General features: G+C 38.9%; 1 protein-coding gene across 1 annotated transcript in view; it reads left to right on the top strand.

Annotated features, from left to right (window-relative positions):
- Window positions 1-17769, top strand: part of F13A1 (coagulation factor XIII A chain) — a 162749-nt gene that overhangs the window by 69169 nt on the left and 75811 nt on the right. The window contains exons 5-6 of the mRNA XM_077770057.1: window positions 5702-5820; window positions 9083-9190. Of these exons, the coding sequence (XP_077626183.1) occupies window positions 5702-5820; window positions 9083-9190 (227 nt within the window). The remainder of the gene's footprint in view (window positions 1-5701; window positions 5821-9082; window positions 9191-17769) is intronic.

Here is a 17769-nt window from a genome sequence, read left to right as displayed (position 1 = left end):
CATGATTAAGTTACACTATTAAAAGAATTATTTAATAATTTTATATATTAAATTTCTTTATTTATTCAATTCATTTTTCTTTCTGTGGAGTCAAAGAAAGAAGTTTTCATGTAAGATTAGAAGTCCAATGCGCTATCCATTGTGCTACAGAGCCACCTGTGTGCATGTAAGATTAAGAGAGGATGCACAGGCATATAGGGAACCTCTAGAAATGGATGGTGCTGGGAGGGCCAGCAAGCCTGTGAACCTCACTCAGTTATAATGCTTTCCAAGGATGAGTCAGTCTCGTAGCCATTTTACAAAGATTTTAAAGAAAACTTTCTTTTGGAAGTCAGATATTTTTTAATGCTTTCATTCTTATTCAAAATCAGTCCAGCTCTTAGTCTGCAGCAGCAGGAGTTACAATACCGATTTCTGGCAGCAGCCTTGCTGAGTGTCAGAGCATACCTGCCAAGTCACTAAAAAAGGAAAAAGAAAAGAATGCTTTTCCCTCCAGATTAAAAAATAATTAATAAAACAATTGAGGAAAGATAGCACTAAATCTAAAATGATTTGCAAAGGAGTATTATGTAAGAAGTAGCTTGAAGTTAAAATATGAGGTTTCAAATTTCATTTCTTTGATTTTGCTTATGCATTTTTTCTCTTATCCTGCAAATCTTAGCTTCTAATGTCATTAATATGACATTTCATTTCAAAACAACAATATCAATATTATCAACACCAATATGTTTACTAAAACAGTTTACTTTCTCTTTATTTTACAAGTTTTTCTTATCTTTATGTTATATTCTACTGCGGATATATAGTGAAAGTAACTTGAGGGGCGCCTGGGTAGCTCAGTCCATTAAGCATCCGGCTCTTGATTTCAGCTCAGGTCATGATCTCAAGGTTTATGAGTTCAAGCCCTGCCTAGGGCTCTGTGCTGACAGTGCAGAGCCTGCTTGGAATTCTCTCATTCACTTTCTCTCTGCCCCTCCTCTACTTGCTCATGCACACTCTTTTTCTCTCAAAAGAAATGAACTTAAAAGGTTTTTTTTAATAAAGTAACTTGTTATATGGGGTACCTGGGTGGCTTCAGTGGGTTTAATGTCCATTTGATTTCGGCTGAGTTCATGATCTCCCCATGGTGAGATTGAGTCTCAAGTCATGGGGCTCTGCATTGGGCATGGAGTCTTCTTAAGATTCTTCCTCTGCCAACCCCCAACTCACGCACAGGTGCGCACTCTCTTTTGTGCTCTCTTGCTCACTCTCCCTCTCAAAAAAAACAAATAAATAGGGGCACCTGAGTGGCTCAGTTGGTTAAGCATCTTACTTCAGCTCAGGTCATGATTTCACAGTCCATGAGTTAGAGCCCTACATCAGGCTCTGTGCTGACAGCTTAGAGCCTGGAGCCTGCTTTGGATTCTAGGTCTCCTTCTCTTTCTGCCCCTCCCCCGCTCATACTCTGCCTCCTTTTTCTTCCTCAAACATAAACAAAAATAAATAAACAAATAGATAGATAGTAACTTGAAATAGTTGTCTTTGTTTAACTCACTAATCTACTACACAATCATGTTCATTTGTTTCATTTTCGCTTCATTTATTTAGAAACTTCTTTGTCTTTTATTTCTATTTAGTTTTGTTTTATAACTTTACAAAACATTTACGTTATCTCAAAGTCAAATTACAAAACAATAAAGATACTTCAGAAAGTCTAACTCCCAACCCTTCCTCCTACACTTTAGATAATAACTTTGTTAATTTTTGGCTTATCTCTACATTTTAAAATGTAAGCACATATGTGTATTTATCCTTCTGTAGCAGTATATAGAGATCTTCCCAATGCCTTTCTACAGCTGCCCATTACATGGATAACTACACTTCATTCATCCATTTTTTATTCCAGGAATTCCCCAATTCTTCTGGAGACACTGATGGTATTCTTTATTGCTCCCCAACCCTGGTACTGTAAAATTATCCACAATAAAATGCATACATATTCTATGCACCTTATCATACACTCTTATATACCATATACACATTTTTGTATGTATGTGTAAGAGAGAGAATGAGAGATAGAGGAGAGAGGGAGGAAAGTATGATAAGAGGCATGGAAGACAGCGAGAAAATTCAGTTTCTGCCTGAAAGGCACTTTATTATAAGAAAACACAAAAAAATAAAAAGAATAAAATAATCAAAGATTAAAGAGAAAGAAATTCCCAGAGCTGAAGAAAGACTTACATTGTCCAACTGTAAAGGATCATAGTGCATCAAACCTGGTAAATGAAAAAAAGACCCACACCTAGATGCAAACTGTTTAAATGTCAAAACTTCAATGAAAAAGCCAAACTTTAAAGTCAAGTTAAAAAATATTATCTGTAGGGGCGTCCAGGTGGCTCAGTCGGTTAAGCATCCGACTTCGGCTCAGGTCATGATCTCATGGTTTATGGGTTCGAGCCCGGTTTCGGGGCTCTGTGCTGACAGCTAGCTCAGAGCCTGGAGCCTGTTTCAAATTCTGTGTCTCCCTCTCTCTCTGACCCTCCCCTGCTCGTGCTGTCTCTCTCTTTCCCAGAAATAAATTTAAAAAAATTTTTTTAAAAATATTATCTGTAAAAGAATGAAAATAGATTGAAATTGTATTTTTGTGGGTAAAAATTTACTTGTAAACCTTTGCAGTTCTTGGGTTCCTAGCCAGTTAAAATTGTTTTTATATATTTGTTTTCTGTGTGCATTTTCTCTTCTGTGAACTGATTTTCCTTTTGCTGACTTTAAATGCACTTTATGATTTTCTCATCAATTTATTGGAATTCTTTACATATAAGGAAAATTTGCTAACATTTCTCTAGTTTATTATATACTTTAAATTTTATTATATCTGAAATTCAAGTTTTATATTTATATTAAGAAACACATTGGTCGTTTCCTTTTTTACCTTTCCTATTATTTTTGTTTATATAAAACTTTTTCATCTATGGACTAAATATTCAAGTTAAAAAATGTTTGTTTTATTTTACTTTATTTTTAAGTTTTTATTTATTTTTGTTTTAATAATTTAAAATTTTATTTTAAATTTCCTATGCTTTCTATTTTTTAATTCAGATTTTAAATTAATTTTCAATTTATTTTGATGTACAGAAAATTTACTTTGCCCAAACACCCATTTTCTCAGCTGAATTTAACAAACACTCCAATCATCTTCTTTAATTTATAATATTTTCTTTATCACATATTAATTTCATAGAAACATGCATATAGTAACATTTATTTCTAAGGTCTCTATTTTGACCCATTAATCTGTTTTTATATCAATCGTTTAAATTACAGTGCCTCTATAATACAATCCAGCCGCTTATAGGACAAGGCAATAAACATCTCATATTGTAACGACAACATGTAAAAAAAGCATTCCCAAATGGCATTTCTAGACCTCACTGGTCTTAAGAGATTTCTATCTCAGTAATAGGCATTTAAAACCCATTTGACTAAGATGTTATTACTACAGTGGTCACAACAGTTAAAGCACTATCATAAAAGAATGAAAACAAACATGGCCTTTACTTTTCAGGATGTTTTGATTGCATCTGGTGGAGGACTTCGCATGTAAATGATCATTGCCCCTTCACACACACTCTCATGTTATTTTCTTTTAAAAGTGTTCTTTTGTACTTCTTTACTCAGAATATTGACCTCAGACTCAGTTGACACTCCTTTATATGCTGTCTCTGGTTTGTTCCACTTGGAAATGAAGCTCTCATTTCAGTTTAGGGGACTTTGACTAATTGGAGATTGTTGGTAAAACCATAGCATTCTGCCTCCAGACCCAGGAAGGCCAGTGTGAAGCATCAGAGCTCACATCTGCCAAGGTGGAGGGAAGCCCAAGGCGCATTTGTCACGTAACTTTGATTCTTCTGGAAATATGAAATGGATTTGGGATGAGTGAGCCATTGATACATACAACACGGATGAGTTTCATATAACTAGCCTGAGTGAAAGAGGCTACACCCCCAAAAAGCAGACCCTGGATTCTTTTTCTATAAAATCCTAGGAAATGCAAATGAATTTACAGTGACCAAAAGCATATTAGTGATTCCCTGGAAGTAGTGCTAGATCAGAGAGAGAATCTAGAGGGCGAGATTACAAGGGGACATAAGGAAATTTTTGCGGTGATAGGTGTCTTTATTATTTTGACTGTGAAATTGTACACTTTAAATGTGTGCCTTTTGTGCAACGTTAGTATCTACATAAGTATGTGTGTGTGTGTATGTGTTTATAGTTGCATGAAACTAGGCAAATAGTGGGCAAGAAGGAGAAGACAGAAAGAGGAAGATAGAACAAAGTACCGGAGAGAAAACAAGACCAAGGAATCTCCAAAGAATCAAGCAAAGCTACAATGTAGCCCAGAATGGGGATCTAAGTGGGTTGGACTGAGCAGTACTTTGCAAACCTTAATGTGTATGTAAATCCCCTGCAGGTCTTGTTAACGTGTAGATTCTGATTCAGTAGGTCTTGAGCTGGGGTCTGAGCCTCTGCATTTCTGACAAACTCCCAGCTGCCACTGATGCCACTGGTCTTTCATCGATTCTTTGGATAACAAAGGGCTAGAGCATTTTTTTCACAGTTTGGATTGCATATCAGAATCACTGGAGCTTGAAATTAATTAATTAATTTAAAAAATTTGTAAAGCACCTGATGCCTAGATCTCACCCCATTCCATCCCTGAGAGATTCTGATTTAATCAACTTAGAGTTCTGTCTAGGAAGAATCAGTTTTTAAATCTACCCAGATCATTCTAATGTGCAACCAAGTTGAAGGCCACTCCGAAGAGAAAGTCTTATCATGGAATGAGGAGGAAAGAGTTCCCGAAAGGTAATAAGGATGGCAGGTATGACCTGGGCTAGGGAAACATAATAAGTCGTGTGCTCAATCAGAATCAAACATGACCTTGCTCCAGACATGCAGATTTACCTGAGTGTAACTTATACCTGTATCGTCAGGCCTTTGTTAATGTTGCTTTTGTTGCTTTGGTACCTGGCCTGGGAATAAGTACCAGGCTGATTACTAAGAGGCACATGGGGAACATGGCCTTCCTGAGATTTTAGCCACAGGGAAGAAAAGTCCTTGCGATAGAGGAAGCTGACCCAGGAGGCCAGTCAGGCACACAGCACTTACCAACATATTCACAAGGATTATTCACTGATAGGAGACGACCCCCAGCCTTCCTCCTCCTGTCAGTGATGGGCCACACACACCAGGCACAACAGACCATGCTGTATTCTAATATCCCCCAGACTTGTCTTAAAAAATCATTTCAGTTAGACTAGTTTTCCATTAACGTTAATAGCTTGGAAATTATTCTTCACTCTGTGTTATAGATTCATATCTGCATCATGAAATTTTGATTCTGAAACTACTGATGTCCCAGAATCCTAAAAATGTTTAATGAGACATATCAATTTAATTGTGCTGCTTGGAACTTAAGGAGCCAGAGTTTGTCAGCATTTTGCTGACAAATGCCATCCTTTACATGCTGATCTCGACCACTGATTAGTTTCACCATTGCTGAAATTATGTATCGGGAAATGAGCTCTCTTTAGTGGAAACAAAAGACATTTTTTTTTTTCATTTTAGTTGATTAAATTTCAGTTTAGGACCAGAACATGCTTACGAATCTGTGACAACAGTCTGGTCTGATCATCGTCATTATGTTTAAATTCTGACACAGAGGATGCTGTGTACCTGGATGATGATAAAGAAAGAGAAGAGTATGTCCTGAATGACATCGGGGTTATATTTTATGGAGACTTCAATGACATCAAGAGTAGAAGCTGGAGCTATGGTCAGGTGAGCCATTTATAACTTGTCATTGTCAAGGACATTTTTCCTTGATACTTTTTTTGTCACATGTTTCATTGCAAGGCACCGTATGTGGATATTAGACATGCACAGTTTCCTGCTTTTCAGGATCTGAGACTCCAAGACAGCCTAGGAATAGAGACTTAGAAAGGCAGCTGCAGGGGTGCCTGGGTGGCTTAGTTGGTTAAGCGTCTGACTTTCGCTTAGGTCATGATCTCACGGTTCGTGGGTTCGAGCCCCGCGTCGGGCTCTGTGCTGAATCCCAGAGCACAGACCCTGGAGCCTGTTTCAGTCTGTGACTCCCTCTCTCTCTGACCCTCCCCTGCTCACGCTGTCTCTCTCTCTGTCTCCTAGAAATAAATAAAACATTAAAAAAAAAAAAAGAAAGGCAGCTGCATAATTTAGCCACTGCAATCACGTTTCTTCAGGTATTACAATGTTATAGAGATCAGAGATTCTATGGATAACATGGCATTCTAGTGAGAAATGCTTGGCATCCAGTATACTGAAGTCTCATTAGCTCAGACATCATTCTTCAACACAGAATGAACTAAAGTTCTCCTTTCTTATAAGGAAAAGTGTTTTGATAATGACAACTGCAAGGTGTGTGCTCAACTCAAAGAAATCACCTTTTTTAAGTATTCGTATAAGATACCAGAAAATTAGAAATTAGAATTAGAAAAGACTGTCACCATTTCATCAAGGGAGGACCCACTGGACTTTTACCTTGAGACATTTTATCAACTGCCATTTCACATTACTCCCTGGATATAAAATAGCAAATAGTATTCCACTTAAGAGATTCAGTAATTCAACGTATTTCAGCTTGGTATCTTTAACAGTGGAACACGTGACTGATATTTCTACCATATTTCCAAAAATGAATGCATTGTCCTATGGTTCAGCAAAGACTCTTTCTCACCAACATGAGAAAAGGTGAATGTGTTATTTCGCAGAGAGTTTTAGCTGGGATGATGGGAATTGTGTACCATTGTTCTGGGCATCCAGGAGAAAGATTTCATGGAATCCGGCCTCAACAGGTCGCATGATAATTTCTTGGCTTCTCATGCCTTCTTTTGACTTCCATGTGGGCCCCCCTTGCATCCCTTACACCTGCTTCAGCCTGGCCACTGGGACCTGTGTCATCACTAGTTCTTGTCTTGTCTTCCTGACTTTACATCCTTCTCCTTCATCCGGACTCCTGAGAATCACATGTCCATCTGCATTTCTGATGTCTTGCGAAGCGATTCATCTGCATGCTCTTCTCCTGCTTTTGCAGCCCCGCCTGGTTCCCTGGTTGCAAGCCCTCCCTTCCTGAGTGATATACAACCCATGATATTGCCTATTGTCTTGTGTTCCAATTCCTGACATGTAGGTGTGAATCTGTTTATGTCTCCAAAGTGACATTATGTAGAGAGCTAATAAGAAAAAAGTCACCAAGGTGGGTAACAGATAGGATGGGAAAGAGTACCAAGCATAATCAGGACACTCGTCAGCCAGCATGCTGAGTAGCCTTTGGGTGGACCCCCTTGAGGACAGCCACCATCTGTCTGTTGTTATTCAGAGGCCATGAATATGGGTCTTTCAGTCCAAATAACCAGCCAAGCCAGCAGTTTGATGTGATGCAGAGAAACAACTAGTCCTTTAACTATTTCTTTACCTCTCCAGTTTACTGCTTCATGTTCCACAGACTGAGAGATGGTGCTTAATAAAAACCAGAATAATGAGTTCTTTATTATATGCCTAAAGAACTAGTGCCCTTACTATACTGTATCCATCCCATCGGTTTAGGGTTCACACAAAGTTGGTGTGCTAACTGGATTTAATAAAGAACTACATGGTTATTAGCCATTAAGACTATGGTTTCTGTCACAGGTACTTGGATGGATAATATGCCAGGTGTTTATATTCAGGGAAGTCTCTTGTATAGTGAGGTGCAGTATAGGTGAAATCTCCCCATTTTTCCATTTTATTACTATTTTGTCCCTGTTCCTTTTTTTTGTTTTTTTAAGAAAATTCTGGTGCTGCATGGGGTCAATAGTTTTTTCTAAGGAAATTCAACTATGAACAGCCTCCAGTGCTGCTCTCTGTAGGGGATCCTGAAACATCTTGAAGAACACAGAGATCCTGTAATGGAACGGACTACCATGCCATTCCCTTGATAATATAATTCTCCAGGTCTTCCTGCTTACCCTTTGACCCTGGAGTCTACCTTGTTTTAAAAGAAGGGAAACCTTGGGCAGACATTTGTGACACGAGGCCTCCTACTATTTCCAGTGCATGGTATACAGGTCTAAAGTACCTCCCTGTGATGTACTTGAGAGCCATTTGTTTTTGAGATGCACAAGGATTCATGTTACTTTTTTTAAATATTTTTATTTATTTCTAGGAGAGAGAGAGAGACAGCGTGAGCAGGGGAGGGTCAGAGAGACAGGGAGATACAGACTCTGAAACAGGGTCCAGGCTCTGAGCTGGCAGTCAGCACAGAGCCCGACGCGGGGCTCGAACCCACGAACCGCGAGATCATGACCTAAGCGAAAGTCGGACGCTTAACCGACTAAGCCACACAGGCGCCCCAGATTCATGTTACTTTTGAGGTCTTGAGGCTTTGGCCTAACTTTGGTAAATCGTTCATTCCTTTGTCTTGGGCACTGGAGCCCACATGCTGGAGAAATCCTCTAACTTGTACAGTTTTCTGAACAGCTTCAAGTCATTTCATGGTCCTTGAGTATACCAGCTCTCTAGCAGTCCTGTTTATGTTCCTAGCTTGCTTGTAAGTTTTTGTCCATTTTACTGAAAAACAAAAGAGGATGTCCTTCTTCCTTCTACTTTAATATTTCTTACTAAAGATTATGGGTAATGGCTATATAGGAAACACACATTCCTAAACATTACATTGTAGGGCGCCTGGGTGGCTCGGTCGGTTAAGCGTCCGACTTCAGCTCAGGTCACAATCTCACAGTTCATGGGTTCAAGCACCATGTCAGGCTCTGTGCTGACAGCCAGCTCAGAGCCTGGAGCCTGCTTGAGATCCTGTGTCTCCTTCTCTCTTTGACCCTCTCCTGCTCACGCTATCTCTCTCTCTCAGAAATAAATTTTAAAAAACATTTAAAAGAAAACAAATAAAAACATTACATTGTGCTTTCATTTTACTTTTTTGGCAGAGAATATCTACTGTGCAAAGTGGACATTAAGAAGTTTCTCTTTTTTTTCTTTTCTTTCTTTTTCTTTTTTAATTTTTCCCAAATAGTTTGAAGATGGCATCCTTGATGCTTGCCTGTATGTGATGGATAGAGCAGAAATGGACCTTTCTGGTAGAGGGAATCCCATCAAGGTCAGCCGTGTTGGCTCTGCAATGGTAAGCGACTACTACTAATATTGATTACACATGTCATTAGCCTCAGCATAGATGCCGGTTCATTAAGAGCTGTTGAAATGATGACTGGCACGTTAAATTTTATTTGTTAGAGTCTTGAATTCCCTGAACTTGTCCAATGCTATAGAGCAAAATCTTATCTCAGTACTGTATGTTTCTTTGGCTTCGGACAAATGGTGATAGATGAAATGATTCTATATACTACTTCTTCTTAAGAATCTCTTGCCTAGGGACTGAGGAGTGACCATGACAAAAGTCAGTGACTATTACCTATCAAACAAACAAACAAACATCAAGGAGCATCAAAAAAGGGAAAAATGTGCAAGATGCAGCTTTTCTCCATTTTCACACCCATAGTGAGAGTAAAGAAATAAATGACTCTAAATCCTAGCTACTACTATAATGATACCTCACCATAGGGCTTTATAGTTTATAAAAGGTAGTTTAGCTTATGGTTTATAGTTAATTCTTCAAATTAACTGCATGAGATAAGTAGGGTGGGCATTACACATTCCATTTTACAAGTTAGGAAACAGGATGGTAACAGTTTGTCAGCGATTAAAGCCTCAGCTGGAACCCAGGTCTGCTAATTCCAAATCTAGACATTTTCTGCCTCCCATGCTGCTCTCTGTAGGAGATCCTGAAGCATCTTCAAGAATACAATGATCCTGCAATGGAACAGCTTCCTGTAGAGGAGATAGAATCACCATGAATGGGAAAGTTGGGGGTCAAGCATGGAAGGTGGATTAAATGTGATGTTCAGGTCCTGAGCAGTCATAGACTGTCCTGATAAATACACCACATACATCCTGCCTTTGATGTATTCAAGCATACCAAATCTGGTTCATAAACAGAATATTCCTGAGAAACATTCAGCTAGGTGCTATTTCATGTAATCAAAGACTGAGCCGTCCCCCCACAAAAAATCATTTATTTTCAATTTCCTTAAGTTTTCTAAAAAACAAAATTCTCTCTTTAGAAAAATTTTGTCTTTGAGTTTTTTTTAAGTTAAATGAAATCAATATTGTTCATGTAAATGTATTACAATGAGAGTGATATGAAATATAATTTCTGGTTAGCTCTTAAGAAGCTTTTTTTTTTTTGAGAGAGAGAGGAGAGAAAGAGAGCATGGGGGGGTGCAGACGGAGGGAGAGAGAGAAAGAATCTCAAGCAAGCTCCACATTCAGTACTGAGCTCAACTGGGGGCTCAATCTCACAACCCTGGGATCATGACCTAAGTTGAAATCAAGAGTCAGACACACAACCAACTGAGCCACCTAGGCACCCCTGAAGGTTGTTTTTTTTTTATTAGTACCTAAACTACATGTAAATTTAGAAGATCATGGGTGTAAAAACAAGGTAAAAGGCAGTATCTAAAGGCAGTTTTGTTTTCTGTTGTTAGTTCACATTACCCAGTGAAAGTGTGTAAATTCTAAAGAATTTAGGAATTTCTTTATAATAACTATTTATAACAACATACGTTAGGCCTGTAGTTGATCACTGTTATTCCTGCTTTCTAGACAAGATTCCCATTTTTCTTTTCCTTTGAAGTTACCATGGCAGGTTTGCAGAGAGAAGGAGGAAACAGCTCTCAGTGGTCAAATATGAACTAATGCCTTCTTAAGCACTCTGAAATGACACGTTCACCAGACTAAGCTTACTCACACATTGTGCATATTTTTACTAATCTAGAAATCACTGCCTAACACAAGCCAATGCAAGAGGTAACCAAATATGGAGCAGCTAACCCCATGCTTTCTATAGACGCATCTGGCCAAGTGGAAGCAGTAGAGTCTTGTTTTAAGCATACAATCCTAATGCAAATTGCCCTGAATGTTATTAAACACAAAAAGCCTATGAAGTTCTAATTTTGAAAGCCTATAACCCAATGATAAGATTTAGAACTAAACAGAATCTATTGGTGGCAGAGAGGGATGGTTTGGTTTGGGTTGGCTTTATTTGTGGAGGGGGAGGACTTTCTTGGATGTTAGGGGGCAGAGGTCCCGAGGTGGGCCATTTTGGATGATTTTTCTGTTTATACCCCCACTGTTGTTTATATACACAGAATATATGCTTGATAGTTTTCAAAACCTTTTCATATCTGTTTTTTAATCTTTAGAAGAGTTCTGCAAATCTTTCTAAAATCTATTCCTTTTAATGATTTTAGAAACTGAAATATTGAGCCTCTGAAAAATCAATAAAAAACATGATCTTTCAAGAAAAAAAAAGGCAACTGTTCTCTGATCATTCAGACAGTTCCTCTCCTGTTCACCAGTTCTGGATATCTATCCCAAAATTGCTAAGTGAAGTTAAACAAGACTGAAAGAAAAACAAAATGAAGACCCCATCAAATTTCTCAAAAATTTGCCTTAAAAAGGAGAAGATGCATTTATTTATTTTTTGAGAGAGCTACATGTGCACACATATGAGTAGGGGAGAGACAGAAGGATAGAGAGAAACTCAAGCAGGCTCCATGACCAGCAGTGAGCCCCATGCGAGGCTCCGTCTCAGGACTGTGAGATCATAACCTGAGCCAAAATCAAGAGTCAGCCACTTAACCAACTGAGCCACCCAGGTGCTCCAAGGTGTACTTAGAGAGCCCAGAAAGGGGTGCCTGGGATGCCCAGTTGGTTAAGTGTCCAACTTTGTCTCAAGTCATGATCTCGCAGTTTGTGAGTTCAAGCCCCATGTCGGGATCTATGCTCACAGCTCAGGGCCTGGAGCCTGCTTTGGATTCTGTGTCTCCTCCTCTCTCTGCCCCTTTCATGCTCATGCTCTGTCTTTCTGTGTCTCTCAATAATAAATAAATGTTTTAAAAAGCTTTTTAAGAAACTATTCTGAAGTTACACGAGTCCAGCCAGAATGTTGATCCCCAGACAAAGGAGTTCATTTTCTCAGGGGCTGGCACAGTCCACTGGAAAACAAAGGCTGCTGGGAGGTATTTTAAGAATTCTTCCTAAGAATCTCCCCAGCCTGGTCTCCGAGGCTGGAAATGCCTTACACAGGATACAATTCTAGGACAGTCACACATCATGACGTGCAAATTCTCTGGGAGGGGCAACACAATAACTTCAGTTTGATTTCCTGTGATCAACTGCTACCAGGAAGGAGTGGAGATGAACAGCCTGGTCCTGGCTGCACACCTGAAGAGGGCCAGGTAGAAACAAAAGGCAAGAGCAGGTTATTGGGGCCCCAATGACAAATGTGCCTACTGTGGTCATGGCAAAGTCTAGCCCTGAAGACTGGCAGAGAATTTGCAGAGAGTTGATGAGTGCGCCATGCTAAGTGAGTACAGACAATAAGTCAAGGTGTACAATCTTTCTAACGATAGCAATAATAATATAAATCTGGACTTAAGTGTGCAATCCCCAGATGAAAATCTTTATTGTCCAGTGTCAGTGATCTTGGCATGTTCTTTGTTATGGAGACTGGTCTGTGCACAAGTGGATTTTAGCAGCATCGCTGACTTCTACCCTAGAGATGACAGTGGCACCTTCTACCCACCAGTGTGACAACCAGGAATGTCTTCAGATATTTCCAAAGATCCCCTGGGGGTCAGAATCACCCTCAAAGAGGACCACAGCCCTAACCCCCTTTGTGTTTCAGTTTCCCAGCCTATGCAATGGATACAGAACCCTCTCTTCTCACCTGCATAGACGATCTGTCTTCTTACCTCATTCAAAACCTGTTGGTTTTTGGTTTTCATTCCTCTACTGAAGCCAAAGTGGAGGTGGCATTATGTGGGAAGGGCCTGGCCCATGTCAGATCAGACCTCTCAGCTCTGACTCTACCAATAACTAACTGTGTGACCCAGAATAAATCACTCAACCTCTCCAGGTCTCACTTCATCCTTAAAATAAAATTTTGTGTCTCTGCTCAAACCACATTAGTTATTCCCAGTGGTAGCATGGATATCCTTTTATTCTTCAAACTAATGCTCTTCTTTCTTCTGTTTTTTTTTTTCTTATAAATTCAGTATTTTATTTTCTTCTTATTTGGAGTTGCTGTTACCTCACTTTGATGTGAAAACTGGAAAAGTTTATGACAATCTGGACAGCCTTGGGCTACTGGATTTTCCCTAGAGAAAGAAAGTCTAAGGATCCTGTAATCTCATTGTTGGGGGATTGGGTCTGAAATGTTATAACCTTTCATAAGCTAACTTTTATTCAGGCTCTTCTAAGCACTGAGTGGTACATTTTACCAAAGCTACACTGCAGAACAATTTAAGAGAGAAAAAATTTTAAATAGAGGAAATTAGAAAAATGAAGAATCTTGCCCAAAGTTATACTTTCTCCTTTAAATTACATTGTTTGATTGCTGTTTTCTTTCTACCTCATATCTGATGTGACAGTCCCCACCAGGACAAATGCCAAGAACTATGCCAGGGAAGATTGTAGAAGGATGCTTTGTACCGTCTGAAAATTTATTTTACTCACAGGACATTAATAAAGCATTCCATTGCTGGCCCTGAATTACTGTGAAGAAACCAGAGATGGACTCTGAGCTACTGTCAGACTATCACAATAGTTGTGCCATGCCATCTGTGACAAAAACAACACAGTTCTGGAAAAGAGGAAAGGCACTGACAATATAGCTTGGCATTACTGCTGGGTGGCTACCTGTCCTCTGACTGATTGGATCTGGCAGCAACTATGGGCAGAGAGGTTCTCCAGGGAGACACACTGCTGCTTCAGTGGCCACTGTTGCGGATGCCACTTGCTTATTCACTGTGAAACCCCTAACATCTCACCTCCATGGCAGGTTTCCTCTTTTATGTTGGGACTTTATCAACAGAAAGTCTATGTTGAAATACACACAAAACTGATTCATGAAATCTGCAAGACCCTCAGGGATCTTCTAGGTGAAGAAGCCTTTGGAAATTATGTCACTCAATGTCACATAGCAAATGAGTGGCTGAGCTGGAACTAGATAGTATTCTTGCTGTCAGATCATATTTCCTAGGAAGATCACTACCAACACATTAGTACTAAAACAGTAATCACATCAAATTATGTAGCTGTCTCCTAGAGAAAACAAACAAACAAACAAAGGGAATGACATCCAGAATAGGTGAATTTTGAAAAGAAGTTGTAAATAAGAGAATTCTAAATAGCTAGAGGCATTGGATACCTAAGGAAAGAGTTCTCAAAGAGGATGAGGCACCAAATATGGCTTTATGGTGGTATTGGTGGTTGGTGGTGGTGCCAGTGATGGTGGTGGTGATAATTATGGTGATCAGGGTAAGCGTGATGGTGATAATGGTGGTAGTGATTGCTATAATGATGCTGATGGTGGTAGAACACTCAATATTAACTCATTCATTCAAAAAGTATTTGTTGAGAATATACCAATCTAAATACTGGGGTACATTTGTAGGCAAAACATAATTTCTGCCTTCATAGAGCTTATGGTCTAATAGAAAAGACAGACGGATAAGTAGAAAATGTCAACACAGCATGGCATATTCTCTGATGAAATAAGCATGAGGTCGTATGGGAAACCAAATCTCCAAGCTGTGCTTGGAGTTTTTCCAGGACTAACCACTGGCCTGACAAGTGTTGGGATATTGGATAAAGAAGTAAAAGCACTGCTGACAAGGGTCCATAGCAATAGTAAACCTTGCTATTATTCATGGAAACTCTTTTCCAGTGGAAATCATACCCAAAGAGACAATCACCAAAAGCAGTGCAGGAAAATGTAGTTGGAGTTAATTTGCTCTTCTAAGGGCTTAATTCATTGATGATGATGATGATCATGATGATCATGATGATGATGATGATCATGATGATCATGATGATAAGATTGTGACATTATTGGGAAAATTTAGAAGGAAGAAGAAGGGAAAAAATTCAATATAGTTACATACTTTAAAATTCCAGTCTTTATACTGTTGCCAGCATGGACTTTCCTGCTTCCCTTGAGATATGCACATTTATTTTTAACCCTGGTCTTTTGCTAATATCGAACTACAGTGCCATCATTAATCCCCATTAATACCTTGTTCCGAATGTATCCTTTGGGAACTAACTCAAGATTAAACTTTTTTTAACCAATCGATGTTTGGTATACTCTTTCATGTTATAAAAAAAATAACTTGAATTCCAGCTAGTAAATCAAACTGACCACAACTGTAGGGAGGTCTTAGAGTTTCGTAGGGCCCAGTACAAGACGAATGACTGCAAGCCTTGTAGACGAGACAGACTCCAGTGCTTCTGACCCCCATCATATGTGATCTCATGAATAAACTGAAAATAGAGTTATTTTTTACCTTATCCATTTTGCTTCCACTCCTCTTTGTCCTGGTATTTAGAAAGTTTTCTTTTTCTTTCCATGCATATAAAAAAACAAAACAAAACACAGTAGTGACATCATTCCTTTGATATTTTGCCAAGCAGTTCCACAGGAGGCTTACTACAAAACCAAGTTTTAATTTTTCTCCAATTGTTGACTTTGGTATCTTACCGGAAACTTCATGTTGAGCAAACCTCTTCAAGCCAAAAGCTAGCATGACTACTCAGAATACATTTAAAAATTCACTTGGGTTAGAAATTCCACCCCTCAGACATCTCAAATAAACCGTAGAGTCAGAGATGAAAACATGAAGTTTATTCCCTAATCATACAGACCAACCACAACACAGTTCCCTAACAGTTTTATTTTATTTTTTTTTTTAATAAGATACAGGGGCACCTGGGTGGCTCAGTTGGTTAAATGCCTGATTCTTGATCTTGGCTCAGGTCATGGTCTCGCGATTCATGAGTTCAAGTCCTGTGTGCTGTCAGCACAGAACCTGCTTGGATTTCTCTCCCTCTGTCTCTGCCCCTACCCCACTCGTTATCTCTTTCTCTCTCAAAATAAATAAATAAGCTTAAAATTTTTAAAAATAAACATAAACATAATACAGCTTTTAAAAGCACCATCTAGCTGAGCCTTTCATTTATAAGCAACTAATACCCTCTTTATTGGAGTGAACTGAGGACCCATGTACCTAATGGCCATTGTCCCCCATCATGCCACCACTGTGGAGCTTTTTCACACTTCCCTAGATGGATCTTATTTTTGAAAAAATTTCATCTATCAAAAAAGCATAATTATGTAATAATAATTTGTTTCCCCATTCTTGCATCAGAAATTTATATAATTGCCATCAGAACTGCTAATGGCAGTAGAAGTGATCACCACCGCCAGGTAATCTATGAGAGCACACTGAATGTGATTTGCTGCCACCTTTGCAAAGGTAAAGATATCACTTTCTTTTGATGTTTTGGAAGAGTGGCAATGACACACACACCTGCATTACTAACTCTACAGATGCCTAGGAGTTAAAATTTCCAGGCTGTTGACCATTGCCAGAAGTAGGCTTCATGATGGATTTGAGCCCCTCTTCATGATGGATTTTTGCAATAGGTTAGAGTTTCTAGGTTGAAAATCGAGTTGGCTTTTGTATTTTAATTTATTTTTTCTTTCTCTATGATTCAGGCCCAGGAATGTCGGAAATGACATCCCTGACTTTGGGATTGCAGAAAAAGTCAGAACCCTCTGCAACTCTTTGTAACTTTTCCAATGGTGATGCATCTCAGTCAGTAAGGGTTCCCAGTGATGACAACTTCGCAGAATCTATAAGTTAGGATTAATGAAAAATGTGATTGTAGTCCAATAACATAAAATACTAAACTACCAATTCTAAAAAGATTGTCTTAAACCCTTACAGTTGGAGTCAAGGTTTCCCTAAGCATGGGAGGCATTTTTACAGTTCAGGAATGATGGAGGCAGTCCAACGATGATTTTAAGCTAAACATGCTACCATAATGTCACCTTATTCACTAGGGATTTTTGTTTTTGCTTTTTGGAGAATTTTTGACAGTTAACAAATACATTGGAAGCCAGTGGGAAAATGAAATTTGCCCAACAGAATTGTTTTCATAGCCACTTTTAAGAAATTTGTATTCATTCTATGAACAAACAACATGGAGATGAAGAAATGAGGTATCAAGAAATTAAATGACTTGCCCAAAATCACTGGAAGCACTGCAAATGGATCCCAGGTTGCCTGACCCCAACCTTCCATACACAGTGTTTTATTTCCCTATGATTGTCCTCTCCACCTGTCCTCTTTCCATATCACCTGAGCTCCTTGGATACAAATATAATATCTCTTACAAGCCCTGTCTGATTCAATCCTTCCCTCTTAGGTAAGAGGGTGGTGGGGAGAGGACAATGAACCAACACATTTTTTTCTCTTATGGTAAAATTCAGCAATGTTATGAAGTTTCCATTTGTGGGCAAATGGCTTGATTTCTCAATTATTAAGGTTACATTTCTTATGTCTGTTCTCCCCATATTTTTGGAGAAAAACAGACGTTTATTACAAACCATCTCTCGAATGTGATAATCATAGTCAATCTAAGTGTCTACTTTCCCTGAATTGCTTCCTGAAATGAGGTTTCAATGCTGCATCTATTTTGTAATCACATAGGCAATTTCTGAAACACGGGATGCTTTTCAGAGCTCCCAACAAGCTGTGCAATCAGGGCTGCTCTGGTCCCCTGGGACAGCCACCC

Source organism: Crocuta crocuta, unplaced genomic scaffold (assembly GCF_008692635.1).
Source record: "Crocuta crocuta isolate KB4526 unplaced genomic scaffold, BGI_CrCroc_1.0 scaffold24, whole genome shotgun sequence".
Lineage (NCBI taxonomy): Eukaryota > Metazoa > Chordata > Mammalia > Carnivora > Hyaenidae > Crocuta > Crocuta crocuta.
The sequence above is the reverse complement of the archived record's forward strand: the minus strand, read 5'-3'. Positions and strand labels throughout refer to the sequence as shown.